Source organism: Megalops cyprinoides, chromosome 17 (assembly GCF_013368585.1).
Source record: "Megalops cyprinoides isolate fMegCyp1 chromosome 17, fMegCyp1.pri, whole genome shotgun sequence".
Lineage (NCBI taxonomy): Eukaryota > Metazoa > Chordata > Actinopteri > Elopiformes > Megalopidae > Megalops > Megalops cyprinoides.
The window spans coordinates 7508949-7530521 of NC_050599.1; the positions used below are offsets into that span (position 1 = coordinate 7508949).

Genomic DNA, 21573 nt, shown 5'->3' on the forward strand with positions numbered 1-21573 from the left:
TCTTCAGCTTGTGTCCTTCAATTTGCTTCTCCGTGTGTGTATATAAAATACTTATGACTAAAGTTTTGAAAACATTAACATAATCTGATCCAACCTGTACATTAACATAATCTGATCCAACCTGTACTATTTCTGATGTTCCAACTTTTTTTGTCATAAAAATGATTAAAGCCTGCCAAATTGTTTCACTGCCATATGTTAGTAAAAGTATATTTCTGGAGTCAAATGTGAGAGAAAACATTGGCAAACAAATGTAAATATATGGCATATTCTCTACTCTACTCTACTAGAAAGATTTCCATAAAGTTCCCACCTTTTAATTATTTGATGATAAATGCTATGAATAATAAGCACACGGGATACTAATGAAACGGGCCATACCCTCGTGGTTTCAATTGAATCCTTGTGTAAATGCCGCAAATGCACCACATGGCTTTGTCCAGGGGCAGAACAGAGCCCTCTGCTGGTAAGAAAAGTAAGGTCTGTGATTGACAAACTGTGTTGTTTAGAAGAGAGAACATAAAGAACATCAGCATATTACTAAGTACCATTGCTACAGGGAGTCCCATCACTGCTGTCAGTTAGGATTGACAGACTGGTACCTCTGATTTTTGATGTGTTGATGATTATGATGTCATTTACGGTTGTCATTGAATGTTAAAATTTAAACATGAAACATTTAAACATTAGTAACATCATTAAAATTTTGTCTTTTGTAACTTCAGGAGGTGATTCCTGAAACATGTGCAGCAGGGAAGATTACAAATATCTTCCAAAAATCAGCACGGCCATAAAATCAATGCAAAGTTTGCTGAAGTTCTGGTCAAGTATTCAATTTATCCCAGAAATCAAATAATTTGTCAGTTCAACGCACACACTAAATGATGAACCAACTATGTGAAACCTTTTATATTAATAATTCTATCTGAAAAGGGAAGCATTAAAAACGTGCAGTAAGACGTGCAAAAAAACAGACTGACCTACAATTACTCCGATCTGAGCTTATCAGGAGCTCACAGCTGCTCCCCCACCCCTGCCCTTACTGCTGAGGTTCAGCAAAGTGCTAATTCATCAGAGCCCCCCCACGCACACACACGCACACACACACACACACACACATACACTGAGTATTTGGGGGGGTGGGGGGGGGGGATTTCCCTCTGAGTCATCGGGTGTAACAAATTCTGTCACTTGGTTGATTCACTGGGACAGGAGTTGAGGTAGCCCACTGGGCCCCAATGGGGTGTGGGCCTCAGCCTCCTGTATATGGTGAGTGAATTTTACAGAACACGTCAGGCAGAGGGAGAAACCAAATTTAGAATCATAAGTGATTCAGAAGTAAATCAGAAGTGGCGAAAACACAGAACAAGGTGGAACATGCTGCCTGCTTTGTTAATCAAACAGATTAAGTTACTATTCTGTAATATACACTAATCAAAGACAAGTAAGACAGCAAAATTGTTCAATATCCAAAATCACCTGATCTGGAGTTCTTAGTATTTTCCAAATCCGCTTCATTTCCGCTTTAATTTAAACTGAGCATATTTCTTTTAGAAAGTGCACTATTGTCCTGTGTAAGAATCCATTTTTAGAATGTGAATAATATTCTTTTATAATATATATTCTTATATTATATTCTTACAATATTCTTCTAATAATAATATTTCAGCTGTATGATTACTGAGGGCGTTTGCACCTTGCACCTGCATGAGCCATTTCCGCTACCCCGGCCCCTTCCAGAGTTGATGACCAGGTCACCGAGGAGTCAGGGGGGGATTTGAGTCTGGTGGGTAAATGGGGGTTGTAATCTACTCTTAATGTTCATTTGGTAAAGTCCTCAGAGGGGTTACAGTAATCATCTATAAATGTGTTGGAATATAAAAGGCCATGGAAACTGGGTCAATGTCTTTGGACTGTATCTATATAAAACAGAAGATAAAAAACACAGAATTGGATTCATGGTAACTGTTTAAATACCCTGTAAACATATACTAGTGTCTTACGAAAAAAAATAAAACCAAGGGACAGTTTTCAGTTGGATTATAAACCTGCCTTTCATATGATCATGGCCTTTTATGTGTTCTTGGTACACCCAACTCAATATTTGCCCAGAGGGTCATTTTAAAGTACTTAGTGATGTTTGTCTCGAGAATTTCAAGTGAATTTCATGCTCCGTCTAGATTAGCATATTAACAGTCACCTTCTTGTAAGATGGAGAGTTTTTCCCAGGGAAAAATAGTTTCTTTGGATGCAGCAATTTTAGGAGCAGTCATTTGCCGTGTGGTTACTCTTTCGCAACTGTCTGGAGACATATTTCTGAAGTGAAGTGCAGTCAGGTTTTCCCAGAGAAGAGCCCAAGCTGAACTTTAACTGCCAGCCCTCTGCTTTACGACAGCTGCACTCTCCCGCCTGGCGCCCCGCACCTCACCTCAGCAAAAGACCTAATCCCTGTGAACCCACACGTGAACGCTGACACCCAAGCTTAGCCCTGCTCCCCCCCTCCACCACCAGCACCTCCCGTGTGTCAAGCCTAATTAGAGCAGAACCCCTTCTGCCACAAGCCGCATCTCTGTTTGCCAGTGTCCTCTCAGCTTTTCTTCCTGGGTTGAAGGAGGAACATGTGAGGCATAGTGCAGGCTTGCTCACATGCCCTGGGAAAGTTGCTGAGATGAATGACTGAGAGATTCTGCAGCCTCGCATAATCCCTCCACAGGATGTCACATGCATATTCTTTTTGTCGCTCTGAGTCCAGATGTCATGGCGGCTGGCTCTGAAGTTGGTACCTGCGCCAGTTTAGCCTGGCTGAAAGCGCAAATCATGACACTCATGTTTTGCTACGCTCACGAGTGACATATACAGTAAATCTATGAATACTCACAACTGAAAGTACTGACTCAGCGATGACATCAGCCTAAACACAATGGGATCCGTACAGTGTACTCTGAGGACTCTGAGTTTAGTCAAGAGACAGTAAATGTTATGAATTTATAAATATTTAATGTAGCTGTTCATGAAGGTGAAAGGTCAATAATTATATCCCCCATTTCCTTGCCAAGCTGTGCTCCTTGAATAAAAAATTGAAAATTCAAAAGAACACCATTTCCAGGTGAAGTGTATTCAGTCAACAGATTACCAACAAGCAACAAAAAAAATCATGCATAATACCAATTAAAATCCAAATCACAGCACCTGTTAAAATAAACTTCATCCAAAATCATACCCAGCTGTGCATCTCCTTTCACTAATTTATCTATTACTTAACACAGTGCCCAGACTTGTGCCAGCATGCAGAGCTGACTCATCAAGAACACACACACGTTCGCGCATGCACAGGCACACACACACATGCATATATACATAAATTAGCGATATATGTATTCCAGAGAGCAGCCTCGTGTGCCCTCTAAGCAGCCAGGGCCACAATGAGGACACTGCAGCTTTAGAGGGGGTTTACATAACAGTGCCAGCCCCCTAACCTCTTAAGTCTTTAATGCACTGTACCCAATCCCTCAATGCCGTGGGAACGCCTGTCACCCTCCTCTTCACCCTCCACTTCCACATGCAGTGAGCTCCAGAGGAGAGCCAGGCAACTGAGCGGCACATTCACCTCACTGAGACATTCAGGTATAGACATAACAACATCACTGAAGGAACATGCTTTAGGTAACAGCTATTAATGTAGTATGATTGTTGTATTAGTGCTGATTATCACAAGGACCAAATTGACAGATACATACTCTTAGTGCTGCTCTAAATCACTGAACTAGCTTCCACTAATAACATAATAACTGAATAATAACTGAATAAATTTCAGCCCATTTTATTCAAATGGTTTGAGTCTTTTCCAGATAGACAACATTATTTCCCTCCATTTGTTTAGAATTTCCATTACATCCCAACCTCAACTACTGTTAGTCAACTTTTTTTAAAAGATTTTTGAAAATGTTCTTCAAAAGTATATAACAGGAGTGCCTTGCCTGGGATTGGACCTTGCATCCCTTTGGTTACAGCCCCAGTTCTTTAACCAAAAATTAAATCACATTACAAATCCTGTTGGCACCAGGTGTCAGTAATTTATTGTGCCTCCTGTATATTGCTGAAGCTTGGAGGTGGAACGGTTGTCCTTGTAGGATGGCAAAATACCTGACTAATGTATTCATAGTAATGCATTCTATATGCTATCACATAGGGAATATTTACTTTCACACGGTACATGCAAACAACTCACATCATTGCCCCATATAACATGTATCCATTTGTATGTGAATGCATGCATGCTTGTGTATGAACAGTTCCAGTGAAATGTTTGGATACGCCTGATTAAGATTAAGGGGAAGCATGCATTCAAAGACATTTTGATCTAAAGGTCAATGCTTGAAATTTGTTTCTTAACTATAAATAGTGAAGTTGATGCCCATGTATGAATTTCTTTCCAAAAATTTTATTTTTAAAGAATATTTTTGGATACTTTGAAGAAGGTCACTGCATAATTCATTTTGTATTATTTCATAGTTTTGATGTCTTAACTATTATTCCCAAACACACATGTGAGGACTAAAATGTGTCCCATGAAGCAGGCGTTTTTGACGGGGAGCTCAGGGCACCTGACAGAGGCAGCCTCTCTACAGGGCAGCTGATCCAATTAGAGGGATCTGGAGACTTTAGCATCCACTTCAGAGCCTGACGAAGCCCTGGGATTACCCCTGAGCTTTCCAAAGAAGAGTCAAGATCCAGCGCTCGTCTATATCTGCTCAAGTTTTTTCACTCTCACACAGCAAATCAGCAATTCAATTGATGCAGACAGAGGACTCTTATTTATAAACCCAAGTCAATTCCCTGCAGACAAAGTTGTCATGGATGTCATTAAGGTCCATGATATTAAGAGATGTAACACCTGAAGTGTCCATGAAGTCATCCAAGACCAAGAGGCTGGGAAAATTGAGTAAAGGATCTTCCTCCAAAACTCATCTAAGATCAATGTCTGGCAGCAGATACAGTTTAATGTACTTTACCCCAAAACATGATAAATCCTGCAGATATTATCAACATTAATACTGAGATTCCCTCTTAAATGATGGTAACAGGAATGTCAAGCAATATATCAATAACAGACTTGATGGCAATTACAAACAAAATGCTACAACTCTTTTCACCTAGTGTCTCCAGTCATGTCTCCTCATGAATGGGATATCAACAATGTGAGGTTTATGTATACAGTATAAATGTACGTGCGTATTTGTAAATTGTTATTTTTTCAACACTGTTGTCTCAGTATTATCCATTAAATTTGCATGTAAGGTTTCACTACATTTAAAAAAGTGCTTAAGTTGTTATATAACAGGATCACAAAGCATTCCATTACCAGCTAAATCACCAAGTAAGACAATTATAAACCTTATCTGCATTATATCCATTGCAGGATTTATGTCAGTTTTCTAAAGTTCCCCCTTGACCTCTAAACTGCATTGACCCTTTGACATTTTTTCTCCTGTCATCTTACTCTGAGTACAGTCCATCTTCACATGTCCCGTCCTGTGATTCTTAAATTGGAAACAGGACATCCTCCATAGCCTGTACTTCCAAACCTGTTGATTTCTTGTTTAAGCTGAAAAGTGATTTCTTCTGCCTGTTGGCATGTCTGTTTTGAAACCACCTTAATCATCTGCACAGTATTGACATTGAAATACTTCTTTATACATAGTTTCCTTTGCAAACAAATGGAGACATACATAAATTCACAATACCAAACAAGATTTTTTTTTCAGTGATGCATAAATCATGGAACATCCCCAAATAATCCAACAAATAAGGAACATGTGAAGGTATACAGATGGGAAAAAATGACAATACATTCATGAAAGGCAGTAAAGCAAATAACACATCAACAAAGTCACATTCTGCATTCTGCTGTATCCTGTCTGCCCCCTATGAAAAATGCATTTTTAAAAAATTTTGTTCCCTCCCTCTTATTAATAGTAAGACCTCTCTTCTTACCGTGGTGAACAGAGATGCCCTCCAGCTGGTTCCACACACCCTGTGTCAGTCACCCCCTCCTTTGTGCGAGAGTTTTTGTGCAGAACGTCAGGCCGGTCGATCTCTCCCTCCGTCTGAAGTCAGCTCCACGCAGCGACAGAGTGATGGAGGCTGAGCGCGTTGAAAGCTCCTTAATCCATGCAACTGCTACATCTGTCTCCATCTGATCTGTCACCACCTCACCGAGGTCCACAGAGAGGGCGGTGGCATCACCGCGCCTTTCACCCCATACCGGCACAATGGCTAAATTAGCCTAATGATGGCCTGTACGGGGTCTGTACCTGGGGAAGACTGCCCTGAGTACATATGGGACAGCTTTAGGCTTGCTTGCCTTTGAAACAACTGAAGAAATAGAACATAAGTCTTTGTTCATGTAAGGCAGAAAATGATACAGCATTAGAACATGGATTCTTAAAGACAGTTAATCACTGTCAATTATCTTGATATTAACGCTGTGATCATTATTGTGAATATGACAAAGTTGATGGCTATTTTTAGCATTAGTTTTAAAGTCCTTATTACAGTCCTGTAAATGCTCTTATACAGGGAGAGAACACTGATACAAGAAGACTTGAAGGCATGCAAGATAAGCATAGATAAACAGATAAGAATAAAATAAAGCATGGCAGTGTGTAATACATGATGTGCGATGAAATCAAAATAAAATTAAATTAAGGCAAGTGTTCCTTCCTGACATGTGCCTGTTCTATAGGTCTAAAGTCAACAAAGGAAACATGATTAAAGGAATTGACTGCTAGTTCTAGCTAGTTCTATGTGGCTAGTCTTCATTCATATCTCATATGTTGTATAATTTATTGAAATGGCAAGTGTTATCTAACTGAGTTAGGAAGATGTGTTTTTTTCTCATTGAGTAGGTTATTTAGCTCTTTAAAATACTGTATGATGCAAAAATACATTCCTCACAAAAAATTGTATTAATGATAAGTAAATCATTATATAAAAAATAAGTAAATAACTAAAGTTCTTCAACAGGTTTCTGGTTTTGCAGCAACAGTTAAATACTATCCTGTAACCTCTGTTATCAAATCTATCAGAGCCTCATTTTCCAAACTGATGATAGGTCTGAAGCTGTTAAGTGTATCTGAAACCACAGCTGATTTCAAAAGAAACAGGATAAAAATTCTATCCCATTTCCAGGGTTAAATGATTCCATTTTCATTCAATGAGAGTCAATGTATGTGTTGTGCTAGTATTGCTTACATGCTGCCTTCCACAGCCTAGCCATAGTCCATGTCAATTAAAAAAATATGGCAATTTTGCATTCTACAATATATTAATTTCTATATTAATATTAATGTATTGATAAAGTGAATGTTTTCTATATAATGTTATTTAAATGTTACATTTTCTCTTCTAAAATGCAAATAAAATATTTTTCAGCACAGTCAGAAAGACACAATCTTAGGTATGTAAAAGTGACAGTTAGTACTACTCACCCTTTAAACGATCTACATTTTTGTAATTACATTATGCCACAAGAGAAGCTGTACTTTCACGTTTCGTATTAATTAGCGCTCTTGTACAGAAAAGATTTGCTCTGTCAGAAGTGGGATTCGAACCCACGCCTCCAGGGGAGACTGCGACCTGAACGCAGCGCCTTAGACCGCTCGGCCATCCTGACAGCTGTACTTGCATGCGGAGAACTCCGCTATAAATACATAATGGTATATAAGCACCTAAAAAGCTGAATTCTGTACGATTGCTGGGTTTTAGTGGGTGATAGCTGATTTCTACAGTAATACACAAATTAAAATATCAAGAGCCTTTGAGACTACTGATAAGCAATGCTTCACTGTACAGCAATATGGCAGTCGTGTAATTCGTTATGTTAGACTAGATTGTGTCAGTAAGGATGTTTAAGCCTGCTTGGTGTCGTAATACCCTACAACGTAATACCACTCTGGGTACCGCGCTTTGGTACATTTTATTTTATTTATCTGATTATCAGTTAAGGTTACACGTAGTGTGTATTCACTCTAAAAAATCTTTAGCTGGCTTTGCGAAACTCCAAACATTTTTAGTCAATTAATCAAGTTACTTCGCTTAATATAGTGCCTTGATCGAAGGAATTTAAGTCCCTCAGAGTATTTCTAAAAATTGTAAGCCAACATACGAGTGAAATCTACAACGGGAGACATGTGAAAACTTTGTTTTAAATGTAATTTGTTTAAATGCCTTTTGTCTTGATATTTACCACAGCAACATCCCGTGACATAACACGCTGGTCCCTAATGCAAAAATGTCTAGTTGAAATGTAAAATACCTGAAATGAAGTCATACAGTGAGTGCTTTGTGCATTTTATTCCACTGGTCATTGCGGAGCAAAAAAAAGCCACAGCGTTGTGGGGCCAGCTGTACGCTGCTTAGAATCGAGAATAGAACAGGTATTAGCAGGTACAGTATATCAGAGTAAGTCTGCAGCATGATCTCTGGGGTCTGTATTGTAGCTACTGTTTCTTAGAATTCTGTAAAATGGATATTCTTTATAATTTTTTTTTATCAAACAGGTGAAAGAACATTCGGCTCCTTATGAGTTGCAACATTGTGATCTGAAACGATGTGAATATATTTACATGTGGTAAAAATATAGCTCCAGTTTTGAAGCGTCTGCATGCATTGGGTGCTAGACTAATGGAACTGTTCTCCAAAGGCTTTACAATTTCATAATTACTAAGATGAAAAAAAAGGTCAAACGGATGGCCACAAACCCCCAGGGCAAGCTCGGTGCCCTTTTAAAGTGCAAACCCAGACTATTCAGCAGACACAAGTGCTTAGAAAGTAAATATGACCAAAGTCCTTTTGTTAATGTAGGTCTCTTTAATAGCTGTTTCCTCCCTTTGAGTGTGTTCCGCCACGCCAAATATACCATAACTCAACCGAGAAGAATAGCCGTTTGGGCCAGTGACCTTTTGTTGAATCACAGAACTGCACAAATTCTCTGTGATATTATAATTCTCTGAGCCGTAGACCGGGCAGGAACAGACTGTAGCCTTTTATCAACGTACTACAAGTGACCAGCTCCCTCTTCCAAAAAAGCAGCAGGTTGGAGGCCTATTGTAAGCTCCGTGACCATTTTTCTCCTTCTCGGTGCTCCCTTGTGTGAAGTCTGCTTTCCTACCGTCTTTCAGCAAAAGCGCAAGCACACGTGCGCATATGAGTGTGTGTGTTTGTGTGTGTGTGTGTGTGTGTGTGTGTGTGTGTGTGTGTGTGTGTGTGGGTCAGAGGCACGTTTCTTGAACTCACGTCCTGTTTTTGCACCTGTCAAGATGGTACAGGGAGTTCCCGGGGCTCTTTTACTCATTTCCTCCTGGCTCCTTATTTGATGTGTGACCCCGAAGGATGTGAGAACATGGACACGACACAGGAAGGGATTCCTTATACTCTCAGACATCAACAACATCAAAAACCCGCCTTGCACAGGTGTGTGGGCGGGTGGAAGTGATGCCACCGTAGTCAGTAAGGTCACCCTCCTTCCTCTGTCGGGTGAGACTGTTCCTCTGTGAGCTGTACGCGCTGTGAATCAGAGCGACGGAAAGCCTGTGTGTGATGGTGACGTGTTGAAGATAAGAGACTGTTTGGGATTGGGACGGTGATTTCATCAGTAGGACTGCATACTCACAGACCCCCAGACTAATCAAGGGTACAAAGTGTATCTGTTTTCATTGTTTTCATTGTTTTCAATTTAATCTGTTACCAGAAAAGGCCTTTATCGACAACTAATAAATATGCCTACATTATACAAGGAACAGCTGAAAGAGGCAGTCTAAAAATGTCTTAAGAGTCTAAAATTGTATTGTTTATGACCAATTCAGCTGGTTCACATTCACAACACAGCCAACTCAAACAATCAAACAATCACGTCAAGGGGAGGCAATCTGTTGCCAACATCGTGGGTGGTGTAGCAAGTACCATCGACTGTAATGGAGTGCAACTTTTTTTGTTTTAATTCTGCATGTTCTAGATTTTAATTAATCTAAATTCATGATTACCACACCAGCATGATTACTAGTTTTGTGTTCTGATCCTATAGATTCATTGTTCTTTAGATAAGAGAAAATAAGAGGTGAATTTGGGTTTTTTTCTCAAAGGCAAGAGCAACTGAAAGCGAGGAAGCAGCGAGGATGTTACGTCCACAAGGCAAGAAAATGAAGGAACCATACCGCAATTAGGGAACACAATAGGAAGACCCTCCTAAGGCAGGGGTGAAGAGTTCTGTGTCTCTGGGGAGACTCTGCGGGAGTCAAAAACAAGCTTTGCTCATACCGAGTGACCAGTGTGTTAATAATAGGTGCAGAGCAGCCATATTGTTTATGGCAGCAAAAATGAATCATATACCACATGTGTCACCCAGACCTCACTGATAAATTAAGATATCACTGCAGTTTGAACCGTCGTCGTACAGAGCAGTCAAAGCTGTGCATGCACAAGTCAACCTCTTAAGAATGGGTTTGCACCATATCACAGACGTTGTGTATTCTGAAACAACTGTGGTTTTGTGTGTGCATGTGCGCGTGCACACATAGATGTTTTGTGCGTGTGTGTGTGTCTTTGTGTGGACCCATCTGTCTGTTTTTCCAGATACATTAGGGCATACGTATTAAAATATATCTTTTAGGAAAGTGGAATGCTGGTATATTTAGAGGAATGAATACATGCGAAAGGAGCTAACATGCTTCATATAAAACATTAGAGAGACAGAAAGCAAGGGTAAACATGCCAAACGGATTTAACTGTGTGGGTTTTTTGAATGTGTTCCTTTGAGAGGTGTAAGGAAACCTATTCTCTGGATTAAGAGCCGTATTCTGGGCCAGTGGTCTGTTTACAGCGCTGGTCTGTATCTCCTGAAAACAGGTGCAGGCCCTCGTCCGGCTGTTGTATTCATTCTCAGGTGGAGGTGGGTGGCCGTTGGCTCCTTCGCCGTCCCTGAAGTTTCCAGGAGTCTCCAAGAGCGTCTGTGGGAGTCGTCTGCCACATGGCAAAGATCCCTCCCCAAGTCTGCTCCATTCTTCAGCCTGCACCCCGTACACCAGTTCCCTCTCACACACGCCGCGGCTGTTGTTTCATCACAATGAGAGGGAAAATAGCTCTGCCCATAATCCTCTGCTTTGGATTTTTTGACACAAATGGCCAGCATTGTCCGCCAGGTACAAATTATAAAACCCCATTATTATTCTGTAGCAATTAACCCCTGCGCAAACTCGGTTTTGGAGATGGAAATGAACGGAAATAACGCTTTGCTGGATTTGCAGTACCATATGTAGGATCATATATTTGCCTCAAATTTCCTGTTTTGCCAGGTTTTAAATTCTTCCTATCAAAGGAGGATAGGCATGTTAAAAGAAAAACAGGGCTTCATGTTTAAAAAGCTAAGCTCTGGCTGTAAAGCAATACTTAACGCTCAGTTGTGAACATTTTTTGTATGTAAAGTGTCTTTTAAATTCACACCAACTTTGCAAATGACTTCACAACATGCTGTTATCTCACAAAACATTAAATAAAAGCTAGTTACAATATTTTTTTCCAGCACCCTCTACAGACATTTCAATTATCCATGGTTGTGTGAGTACCCCATTCCTCAGTATGGGAAGGCTATATCGTAATGACACAAAGGCCTTTGGTTTGATTACCTGTGCACATTCTTTAATACATATATAGTCATCAGAGGGTGTGTCCTATTTTCTGCTGTAGACATGCTGTCTAAACGGATCTCTACCAGCTATAATCCCACTGGACAGTTAATATTTTATGCAGCTGTTGTGATTCATTACCTTATCACACAGTGGATACAGAGATGCAAGGGGCCACGACACATTCGAAAAGACTGCGTTGTTTGTTTGCCTTTAGATATAATGACTTCAGCAGGAGGAAACAGGAAGCAGAAGAGACTACCTGACTGCATGAGACAGCAGGGCAGTAAGAGTTTGGAGCCGCTCCAGAGATCATCCAAAGAAAACAACAAGACAGCCGCTTCTGACAAGCACGCTCAGGTTAATTCAGTCCACGTCCTGATAAACAAGCGCGGCCCATAACTTAGGCTGTGTTTACGCTCAGGTCTGGAAGTGGTGACAGATCAGACTTCACAGGTCCAGGCACTTCAGATCTCATGCATTGGGACAATGCCTCAGTCTCTCACACTCTCTCGCCCTGAAATTACTTACTCCGAAATAAAAAAAAAAAAAAATACATCCTAATTTATGTTCACCTCCATGCAAAGGTATCGTGCATGTAATACAAAGCTGGTATTGGTGACAAGAATGGAGCGCATATGATTTAAACTCTTGAAAGAACATCAGATTTAAAAAAGATCAATATGCAGCTCAATATGTTTTTCAAATTTTCGAGGCATTACACCCACTCCACGCACAACCCCAACACCCCAAAGCTCACCGCAGTATGGCTACTCCTAGGATATCCCCCCACAGTGAGATGAGCCAAGAATGCTGCTACCTGGGCTAATTATCCTCCATGTGTATAGAGCCGACGCACAGCACGAGATGATGACACGCAGTAAAGCTTAATACTTCAGAACTGGTTTTAACCAATTGGAGCTTTGGAGTTGGAACGTGATGGCAAATCTAGCACCAGACCACCTCCACAGCATGGCCTTCTCTGGAACTGAACATATTCAATATTTTATGCAAAATATTTCCTAGTGTCCACACTGAGAAATTTTTGTGACCTTGATCAGATCTGTAAAAACTAGCTAAAAAAAAACATTTTTTTTATTCAAAATCCTACACTAATCAGAGCATTAATGTATTATAAAAATTATTGTATACTTTTTACTTCTTTCTTTTAGTGTTTTTCAGTGTACGCTAGGAGCTAAACACATCAGGTCTAACCTGTATATAATGATTTTTTTTTTTTCGCTGAAATTCATTAACTTTAAATTGAATGTTTGAATAAACATTGTTCTTGGTATCAGAAAACATGTAATGAAAATAATAGAATTCCTTCTTTATTTAAGTTATTTGGTAATGAGATTTCCAACAGACGAGACTCACAGACTTAAATTGATTAAAACATAAAAAGTATGCAAGTGCATAAAACACAGAAGACATTCTGTAAGAGAAGACTGTTCAGGATTTTTGTGGTATTTAAATATCAAACCGGCAAAATTTGTCAGAAACAGGCCAGGTTTTGCAGACTAACTCAATTTATCATCCTGCTACTTTAAATAATAAACTTGTCACTTTTATCTTAAGCAAGCTAGGTACCTTTCAGTTCCACCTTCACAAAATAGCATTTTCTTTGGATAGCAAACAGTGGAAAGATTTGATTTAGCTCACTAGCTGTAGATTGACTACTTTGATTTTGCAGATGTGGAGAATGTCATTACACAACTAGTCATGTCTGAAAAAGTGCACATTAAGTTGGATGTTATGATTATGGCAAACAGCTGAGCTCTCATTTTTTATAAAGAAAAGTTTAAAGTTATGTTACATTTGCCTTGTTTATTTGTAAACCCAAGGGTACAGCACTTTTCATCACTGCGTAGACATTTCACTTAGACAGGACTCATAATCATCTCATTAAAATAGTAATAATAATAATAATCAATAATTGCAGTAGCTGTGAGTTGATAGTAGCAGAATTCTAGTACAGTAGCTCTATGCTGTCAGAGATGACCCTGAGGACAGGTTGTTCTGTCCAGCAAAGCACATCCTGCACCTTCATTACAAACTAAATTATTGGTTTTCCAATACAATGGCTGAATAGCAGGAAGACAAAAAATTTGATTTTATAATCAAACCAACATAGGTTTGAATTGTTCAGAAATGGAGCATATTTAAGATGTCCAGGATTGGTTGCCCATATTTTAGACGTGCACCTTTCCCGAGGTGAGTTAGTCCAGTGTGGCAATGGTACAAACTGCCCTTCCCTGTGGCGATGGACGGGTGCGGGGGGGTGGGGGGGGGGTAACATGGGGCTTGCTGTGGCCCCATAGGAATCTGCCCCTGGTCAGTCCTGGAGGCCGGTCTAACCCCGGAGGTTCTGGAGCTCCAGCTGCAGCAGAGGACCCTGCCTGAAGCAGCCTGCCCTCAACCCCTTCCCCCCAAATCACCATCTCCCTCTGTCGAGCGCCCCGACCAGCCTCCGCCCAAAGGCTAAAACAGTAATGATCTCACCGCATACAAAAGGAAGTGATGCCCCAAAGCCTACAGACCCAGCCAGGATGGATGTTTGTAGGTTTATTGGATTGTTTTAAATGCATTGAGGGTAAATGCAGACACTGTGTACATCTAATGGATACACTGTGTGCTTGTTTCAAGAAATGATCTCCAAATGATTTTTCCAATGGTTTTTCTTTGTATGAGCAAATTAAAATAGAAGGTATTAAATGAAACCTGTGTGTGTGCGAGTGCGCAGGAGTATGTGTGCGTGTGTGTGTGTGTGTGTGTGTGTGAGTGTATGTGTGTGTGTGTGTGTTGACAAGTCTAAGTGGGGCAAAAAAGGCCCTCGGTAAAAAAAAAGAGGGTGTAAGATGCTAATCAGCGCGGCTGTGCTTCCTCCCGCTAAACGAAGAGTGCGTTCCCTTCCCTCCCGATGGCCTTTTAACGCGGGGCGGCCGGGCCCAAACATCCTGACGGAGAGGTCCGCCTTATCAGGCAGGAAACACCTCTCCTCTGGCACATCCTCTGCACGAGAAATGCGACTCAACCATTCCCAAAAAACGCAGGAAGACCAGCCAGACACCAGGATTTGTCAGAGCCCCAGAATTCCTTTTATCGAAAGAAGAATAAAAAGGAAAAAATGTGGAACGTGTAAAACAGTCAACAACCGCGGCCTTATTTATTTATTTCCCCAAGATTACCAAAGTCTGCATCAGCAAGATAGGGCCAAGGGCCGCGGCGCGCTCGGGGAAGCCACCTAAAGCACAGCTGGGGGGGGTGGCGGCAAGGGCCGCCGCTGGGTTTCACTGAACCGCTGGAGCGTGAAGGAATGTAAGCGAGTGGAGTCGGGTGCGAGAGCAGAGAGAGGGGGACCAGCATGGGGCCACAAGACCCGCAAGCGTGAGGGGAAAAGGAACTACGGCAAACGTGTGTCTGTGTCCCCTAAAACTATCTAGTTACCCCATGGCGTGCTCTGGAATTTTCCCCACACATAGGATAAATATCCAAGTTGTTAGTATAATTGTCCCTTCTGTCAGACCCCTATGTCCTGTGTGTTTCTGAAATGGAAACATACTGAAAACAGGTTCCTGTAATGAGTGACACACATGTTCCAGGGTCAGGGGGAGGAGTGAGTCTTTGCGTGGCCTGGATTGAGCATATTCAGGCTTGAACCACTACAATCCAGTGACTGTAATCTGTATATCCAAATCTACAAACACAATATTGAATTTATACTTGTGTCATGGCAGTAATTTACCCTGAAATCTGACTGAGAACTAGAAACATACAGTCTTTTAAAATTGTGGGCAGTGCGGCGTAACATGATAAATTCAGTGCATCCAGGGATCAGTGTATACACATGTATATGATTAATACCAGTATAACTATGCTTTAGAGGTACAAAAGTCAGAGTGTCCATGGTGTTTTGTCTCGTCTTCTACCAGCAAAGTTATCTGACATTATTGCAGCCTGCAGAAATATATGAAATAAAATACAATCTATTATTCATGTATTAATATTCCGCAATTTATTTATCTGACATACATATTATAAAATAAACGTTGTGGTTGTAAGGAGTAAACCTGTCATGGCCTCCCTCTATTTGCCATGTATTAACACTGTAAATGCATTTATTTGCACTCTAAACAAAGGTCCGATAAAGGCCGGAAACTCAAAAACAGTAGTTCCCTTGTTATATTTGAATAGTGTGTTTATTTAATAGCTTTATTTCCCCGACCAGGTCTCACAGAATAGAAAGAGCATCTATAATACATTTTCATCTGTTTGATCAAATTACAGAATATTATTTGGAATATTAGCATTGTGACATCGTGTTTACACACGTTTTTGTCATCCGTTTGCAGACGGTTGCAGCTTATTGCATGACACATACATAATGACATCATATTTAAATTATAATCATCTGCAATCTTCTAACATTCATGGATGTTATTCTGTGTGTTCAAGGATGTGCGTGGGCATAATTATTTCTCAGATTACTCTATAGAAATGTTGTATTTGTATTTAAATTAATTTAATTTCACAAACCTAAATCAGCATACAATATTTATCATTATAATTATCATTATTATTACTCTCATCAATACTAATATGAGTACATATTAAGAGGACAGTTAAAAGAAAAATGATATAAAATATTTTCTTCATAATACACCACTGTGAATCTGGTATGGACACTTCCAGACATTTCGTTTGGGAGATTGCATAAGAAGAGTCCAGCGTCATTTAAAAACAAAACTGTTGAGGTAAAACTCCCAGTGTAGCGACAAAAAAGGTGGGACATACACATCTGAACAGCAAAAGGAAATAAACAATCGCTATTATATGGTACATGAAAATATTTAAATAGGCTTAAAAGTATCTGTACATGCCGAACGGTACAAATAAAAACTTTTTAAAACAAGACAACTTGTCCATCGCTTCACTTTTCAGAGACAGAGACAGAAGCTTCAGTATTTTGTCCGTTCATCCCTGAGGTGTCCATTAACAGTCCCTCTCTGGCTCTCTCTCTCTTTCTCCCTCATCAGTGATATTGCTATGCTTTTGCTCTTAAAAAGCCCACTCATAACCATGTCTGGGAGGGCGGCTGTAGGCGCGGTGGTGTTTAGGAGATGCTGTAGTTGTTGTAGTAGGCGGCCGTGGCGTCGGCCAGCACGGAGATGAGGCTGGTTTCGGAGGCGCTGGTGCTGGGGCAGACGGCCGGCGTCACCTGGATGTGTCCCGTGATGGTCATGCCGCCTGGCTCGGGGTGCCCGCCGGAGTTCAGGTACTGGTCAAACTCGTTCCTGTCCACTTCTCCCAGGAGCTCGGCCTGGCTCAGCTGGTCCAGGGTCTCCAGGTTGCCGTGCTCGGGCGGCGGGGACAGCTGACCCAGGTGACTGTGCAGCCCGTGGTGGAGCGGGGGAAAGGACGGGCTGTAGTAGGTGGGAGGGGGGCCGGATATCAGCGTGCCGCTGCTCTGGGACATGGGCATGTGGGAAGGGTGTGGCCCGCCACAGTGGAGGTTACTCTGGGAGAAGTCAGGGTGGTAGGGGGGCGGGCTGCTCATGTGGGGCTTGGGGCACGAAGAAGAGGGCGGCGAGGAAGAGTAGAAGGAAGTGGGGGGGTCGTGATCCATAGCGTCCAGGGGGGACATCTCGGGGGGAGTGGGGAGGCCATAGGGGTAGGTGTCGAAGCTGCTGCTGCTGGAGCCAGCAGAGTCCCGGAAGGTGCGGATGGCGGGCAGGCCGGCGCCGGGCGAGTAGCCGCCCTCCTCGTCCCTCTCCAGGGCGTGGCAGCAGCCGCGGGCGTCCGGCAGGGCGTTCTGATCCGGGGCCAGGCCGTTCAGCAGGAAGCCCGGGTCCACGCGCTTGCAGATGCGTTTGAGCTGCTTCTTCCGGCGCGGGCGGTACTTGTAGTTGGGGTAGTCCTGCATGTGCTGCACCCGGAGCCTCTCGGCCTCCTCCACGTAGGGCCGTTTCTGTGGGGGCGTCAGAGCCTTCCACGACTTCCCTGCAGAGGAAAACAAACACACCGTCATCCATTTCTCCCTAACCCTCATTTCCTCAACGTGTCATCCTGATTATGAACTAAATTCCATATGTTGAGTGGTACACTCTCTGCAGTTCTTGAGAATGACCAACAATGTTGTCTAAGATTAAAAAAATTATAATAACAGTAAAAATAAACAATGAACCTCTCTTCATAATAAACAAAATAAAAACTTTGTTTCAGTTTTGAAATATAAAGCCCACTAAGTTTACAGAATGCTTCGCAATTGGTTTTTCATGTCACAATAAATTTGTTGTATCTTGTATGTCAGAAGATCTGGACAATTGAATTTCTTCTGTTATGTGGCTTTTGGTATTTTGTGACAAATTCACAGTGACTATTTGATTTAGACCCATCATACCTGATTCATCAAATTACAAATTTCACTCAAAGGCCACAAAACAACATGGAAATTTTCTTTAAAAAAATAAATCAATAAAAAAATAATAATAAATACGTTGGAAACACTGAAGATATCAAGGGCATGTATTCAGGAATCTGCCTCACGGCTCATTTCATCGCTCCAATAATAACCAATTGCCTCACTCATTTACTGTTCCAATTACCTCACTACCTCACTATTCTCTCTCTTGTATCAGCCATCAAATTTACAGATCTACATTCAGTGCACTTCCAAGGGATAGTTTTTATATTTTAATTTTATTTTGTTAAGAAACATGATTTGCAATTAGAAAGCACATTTTTTGGTGCATCATTTACTAGTTAAATCTCTTGGGCTTCAGCAGTAAGTTTTGACAGTTGTTCAGCTCCAGAACACTGTGATTAGCATCCTGAGAGTAAACAGGAAAACTGAATACACGAGCAAAGAGGACAAATGTTGTGTGAATACATCAAATTGTGAGCAAATGCACGCTTGTCTCTGGCAAATCCAGCCATCAATCAAACGTTACATATCAAACTTATATTGCGCACAACGCAACATTATATTGTGGGCTACTAACAAATTAGTTATACACACTTATATTAAAATATATCAGAGCCATTTGACATCTTTCAGGGCAAACTTTTTGGATATTTCATCATAGCGTATCTCAGCTTACACCTTCAGCATTGTCAAATACCCACATTTTACAGATTAGAATGTGTAATAAAGTATTAATTACCATTTGATCAAATAGGTAATAAGACACTGTGTCTTGACATGCATGAAATGAAAGAATAAAGAACTGAACCAAAACTTTTTACAGAAATTAAGGGGAAACATTTGTCCTCAATGAAATGAAAAAATACTCTAAATTAACTAAGTTTCTGCATGCAAAAATGCTGTTAATGGTCTACATGTTCTTTTAAAACAGCATCATGTCCAATGATGCAAATAGCAAAAATGGTAATCACTTGTAGTGTTCATGAAATACAAGACACTAATGCATATCAATGTTATCACTTACAATCGAAAAACTTTTTTGTTCATAAATCCCTTGCACACACTGAAACAGCACTTCACCAACTTATTTAATTTCCTTACTTTATATTTTACCCATTTGGAAGATTCTCTATACACATTTTTATCATTCAAGACTAAAATATTCACTTTTTGCTCACTAGGAAGGGTCTTTATTCATACTTTTTACCATTTGCGACCAAAATATCCTTATTACTAAAGAATATTCAGTTTCCAAAGACTAATACTGAAATCTTTTTTGCATTTGCATCAACAGCTAACTAAGAAATATGAAAGGGTATATATTATTTGAGGCTGAGATTAAAACATCAAAAAATTGTGTGATTTAATTTCAGAGCCAATTTAAGTTATTTTACACATAATATGACAACGGGGCATACTTTGTAGCGAATTCCAAAATATGAATAATGTTTAATTTACCGAAACAACTCGTGTGCAAACAGAAATGAACTTTGAGAACGTTATAAACTCATCAGACTTCCTAACTGAGGGAAAATTTCAAGATTACTATAGTCATGAAAGCATAAATTCTATGGGGCCCGTCATGTGGGAGATTCACAGTGCTCCAGAGAAAAAGAAACTGATTGCGTGGATGAAGTTTATCTTCAAGTTAACCGGTTTAGTATGTATGAACTATAAACCAAGTATTCGTTCACCTATACAATTACAAGCCTAATTTCTTAATGCTTTCTTCCTTTTACAAAAATCTTATAATCGTTCAAAAGCGCATTTTTAAAAGCCTCAAGCGCATTTTTAAAAACGCGATGAATTACAATAAGGTTCGGGGGAAATAATGAACGAATTAAATATTGAATTCCAGTAACAAGTGAAACTATTAAAACTAGAAATTTAAATAATGAAATCAAGTTTTAAAATGTTACCAGTTGGAACACATACATTGACATATTTTGTATTATTATTAGTATCACTAATAACAAGGTGGTTTGCTAAAACTACCACTGATAACAATATACTCCAGAATTCACTTTTTTCCTTGATTATAGTTTTAACTCACCTAACATTTTGCTCAGCTCCGCATTGTGGAGGTCTGGGTTCTGCACGGCAAGTCGTTTTCGCTCATCTTTAGCCCAAACCATGAAGGCGTTCATGGGTCTTCTGATGCGCGGCTCAGAGCCTTTGTCCCCGGAGGGTCTGTGCGTGGGGTGTCCGTCCGGCAGGTCCGCGTCTCCCGTGGAGCATTCGAAGCTCTCCGGCCACGAGGAGTAGGCACTAATCAAAGCAGCCATCTGCGCCCGCTGATGAGAAATAAACTTCTGCTGTGATTCGCACTTTCTCTCTTTCCGGAACTTTGTTTAGTTTTCGGGTAACTGATACTGTGAACCGCACAAATTAAAAGTTTTTTCTCTCGGTGTTTCTACTGAAAAACGAATTATATTCTAATTTCCATTGAGAACTGTAAGAATATAGTTTAAACCTGCACTTTTTTTCTGGTACACTAACCTGTGCCGAATTGTGCGTGCAGTGAGTTGAGTAAATTGCGAAAGCTGCGCCTCTGCAGATATTGAGAAGTGTTTGGCTAAACCCCTCCTTGCGGGCTGTGATTCACTCCTTCCTCGTGTTTGGAGCTCTTATATTTGAGGAGCAGGTTCTAAAAGAAGTCCCGAAGGACTTTCAGCTCCTCCTTGATTGCAACTTGAGACCTGCGACGAAAAAGACAAGGAAAAAAAAAATACCTCAACACCAAACCTGTTACCACATTACCATATGTGTACATGTATACGTACTATATGAACAATTTTATAATACAATATTGTATTGGTGGTACTATAATTTTATATAATTTTGTTGATCATAGACATTATGAATCAATAGGCTACCAAAAGCATTAGCACAACATTTTAATGGTTGTTCATGAAAATTAAATTATTAATTAAATTAATTTGCGTTTTTCTGTTAGTGATATTTTAAAACGTAATTTCAGACATTAATATTAAATATTTACACAGGTTACTAAACAATGCAGAAGGGTGCCTTTTGGGCTTTTATTGATCTATTTATTAAAGCCATAATGTATAGATATCACCCATAATGACCCTAAATACACGGAGGGCATAAAGTTAGTCGCTTCACTAAGTTATTTATCCATGACGTGAACTGACGTAAATATTCCATAGTATTTTTTCCCCTAGGAGGCGAGGGAAATTCCCCTATATTTCAAAAGTTAACAAACCGGTCCCTTGCCGCGCATGGGGTAGGTTAGTGGCGGAACGCTGTGACTTGGCGCATTCCTCAAGACCCTGACGTCACTTTTTTCCTGTTGTGCATCTGCCTATGTAAATGGACACTGGGGATGGATATCGGCGGCAATGAATTATACAATAATCCCTTAACCTCCATACATGACAAGTTGACAAAGAATATAATAGAGTTTTTGACATGCCAATCAACATTAACCTATCCCTAAAAATC

General features: G+C 40.4%; 1 protein-coding gene and 1 non-coding gene across 2 annotated transcripts; both read right to left on the reverse strand.

Annotated features, from left to right (window-relative positions):
- Nucleotides 1-7592: 7592 nt before the first annotated feature.
- trnal-cag lies at nucleotides 7593-7675 on the reverse strand. Its single transcript has one exon. It is a non-coding gene; the product is annotated as a tRNA-Leu (tRNA).
- An 8020-nt stretch (nucleotides 7676-15695) lies between these two features.
- Nucleotides 15696-20728, reverse strand: sox7 (SRY-box transcription factor 7). The gene is made up of 2 exons (XM_036550625.1): nucleotides 20159-20728; nucleotides 15696-17681 (listed from the first exon to the last, which is right to left on the reverse strand). Exons 1-2 carry the CDS (start codon nucleotides 20388-20390, stop codon nucleotides 16795-16797), a joined length of 1119 nt encoding a protein of 372 aa, XP_036406518.1. The 5' UTR covers nucleotides 20391-20728; the 3' UTR covers nucleotides 15696-16794.
- Nucleotides 20729-21573: the final 845 nt, after the last annotated feature.

Coding starts and splice junctions, on each gene's coding strand:
- sox7 (XM_036550625.1), bottom strand. CDS start 20,390: ATGGCTGCTTTGATTAGTGCCTACTCCTCGTGGCCGGAGAGCTTCGAA. Junction 17,682..20,158: donor GGAGCTGAGCAAAATGTTAG/GTGAGTTAAAAC, acceptor TTTCCTCTGCAG/GGAAGTCGTGGAAGGCTCTG.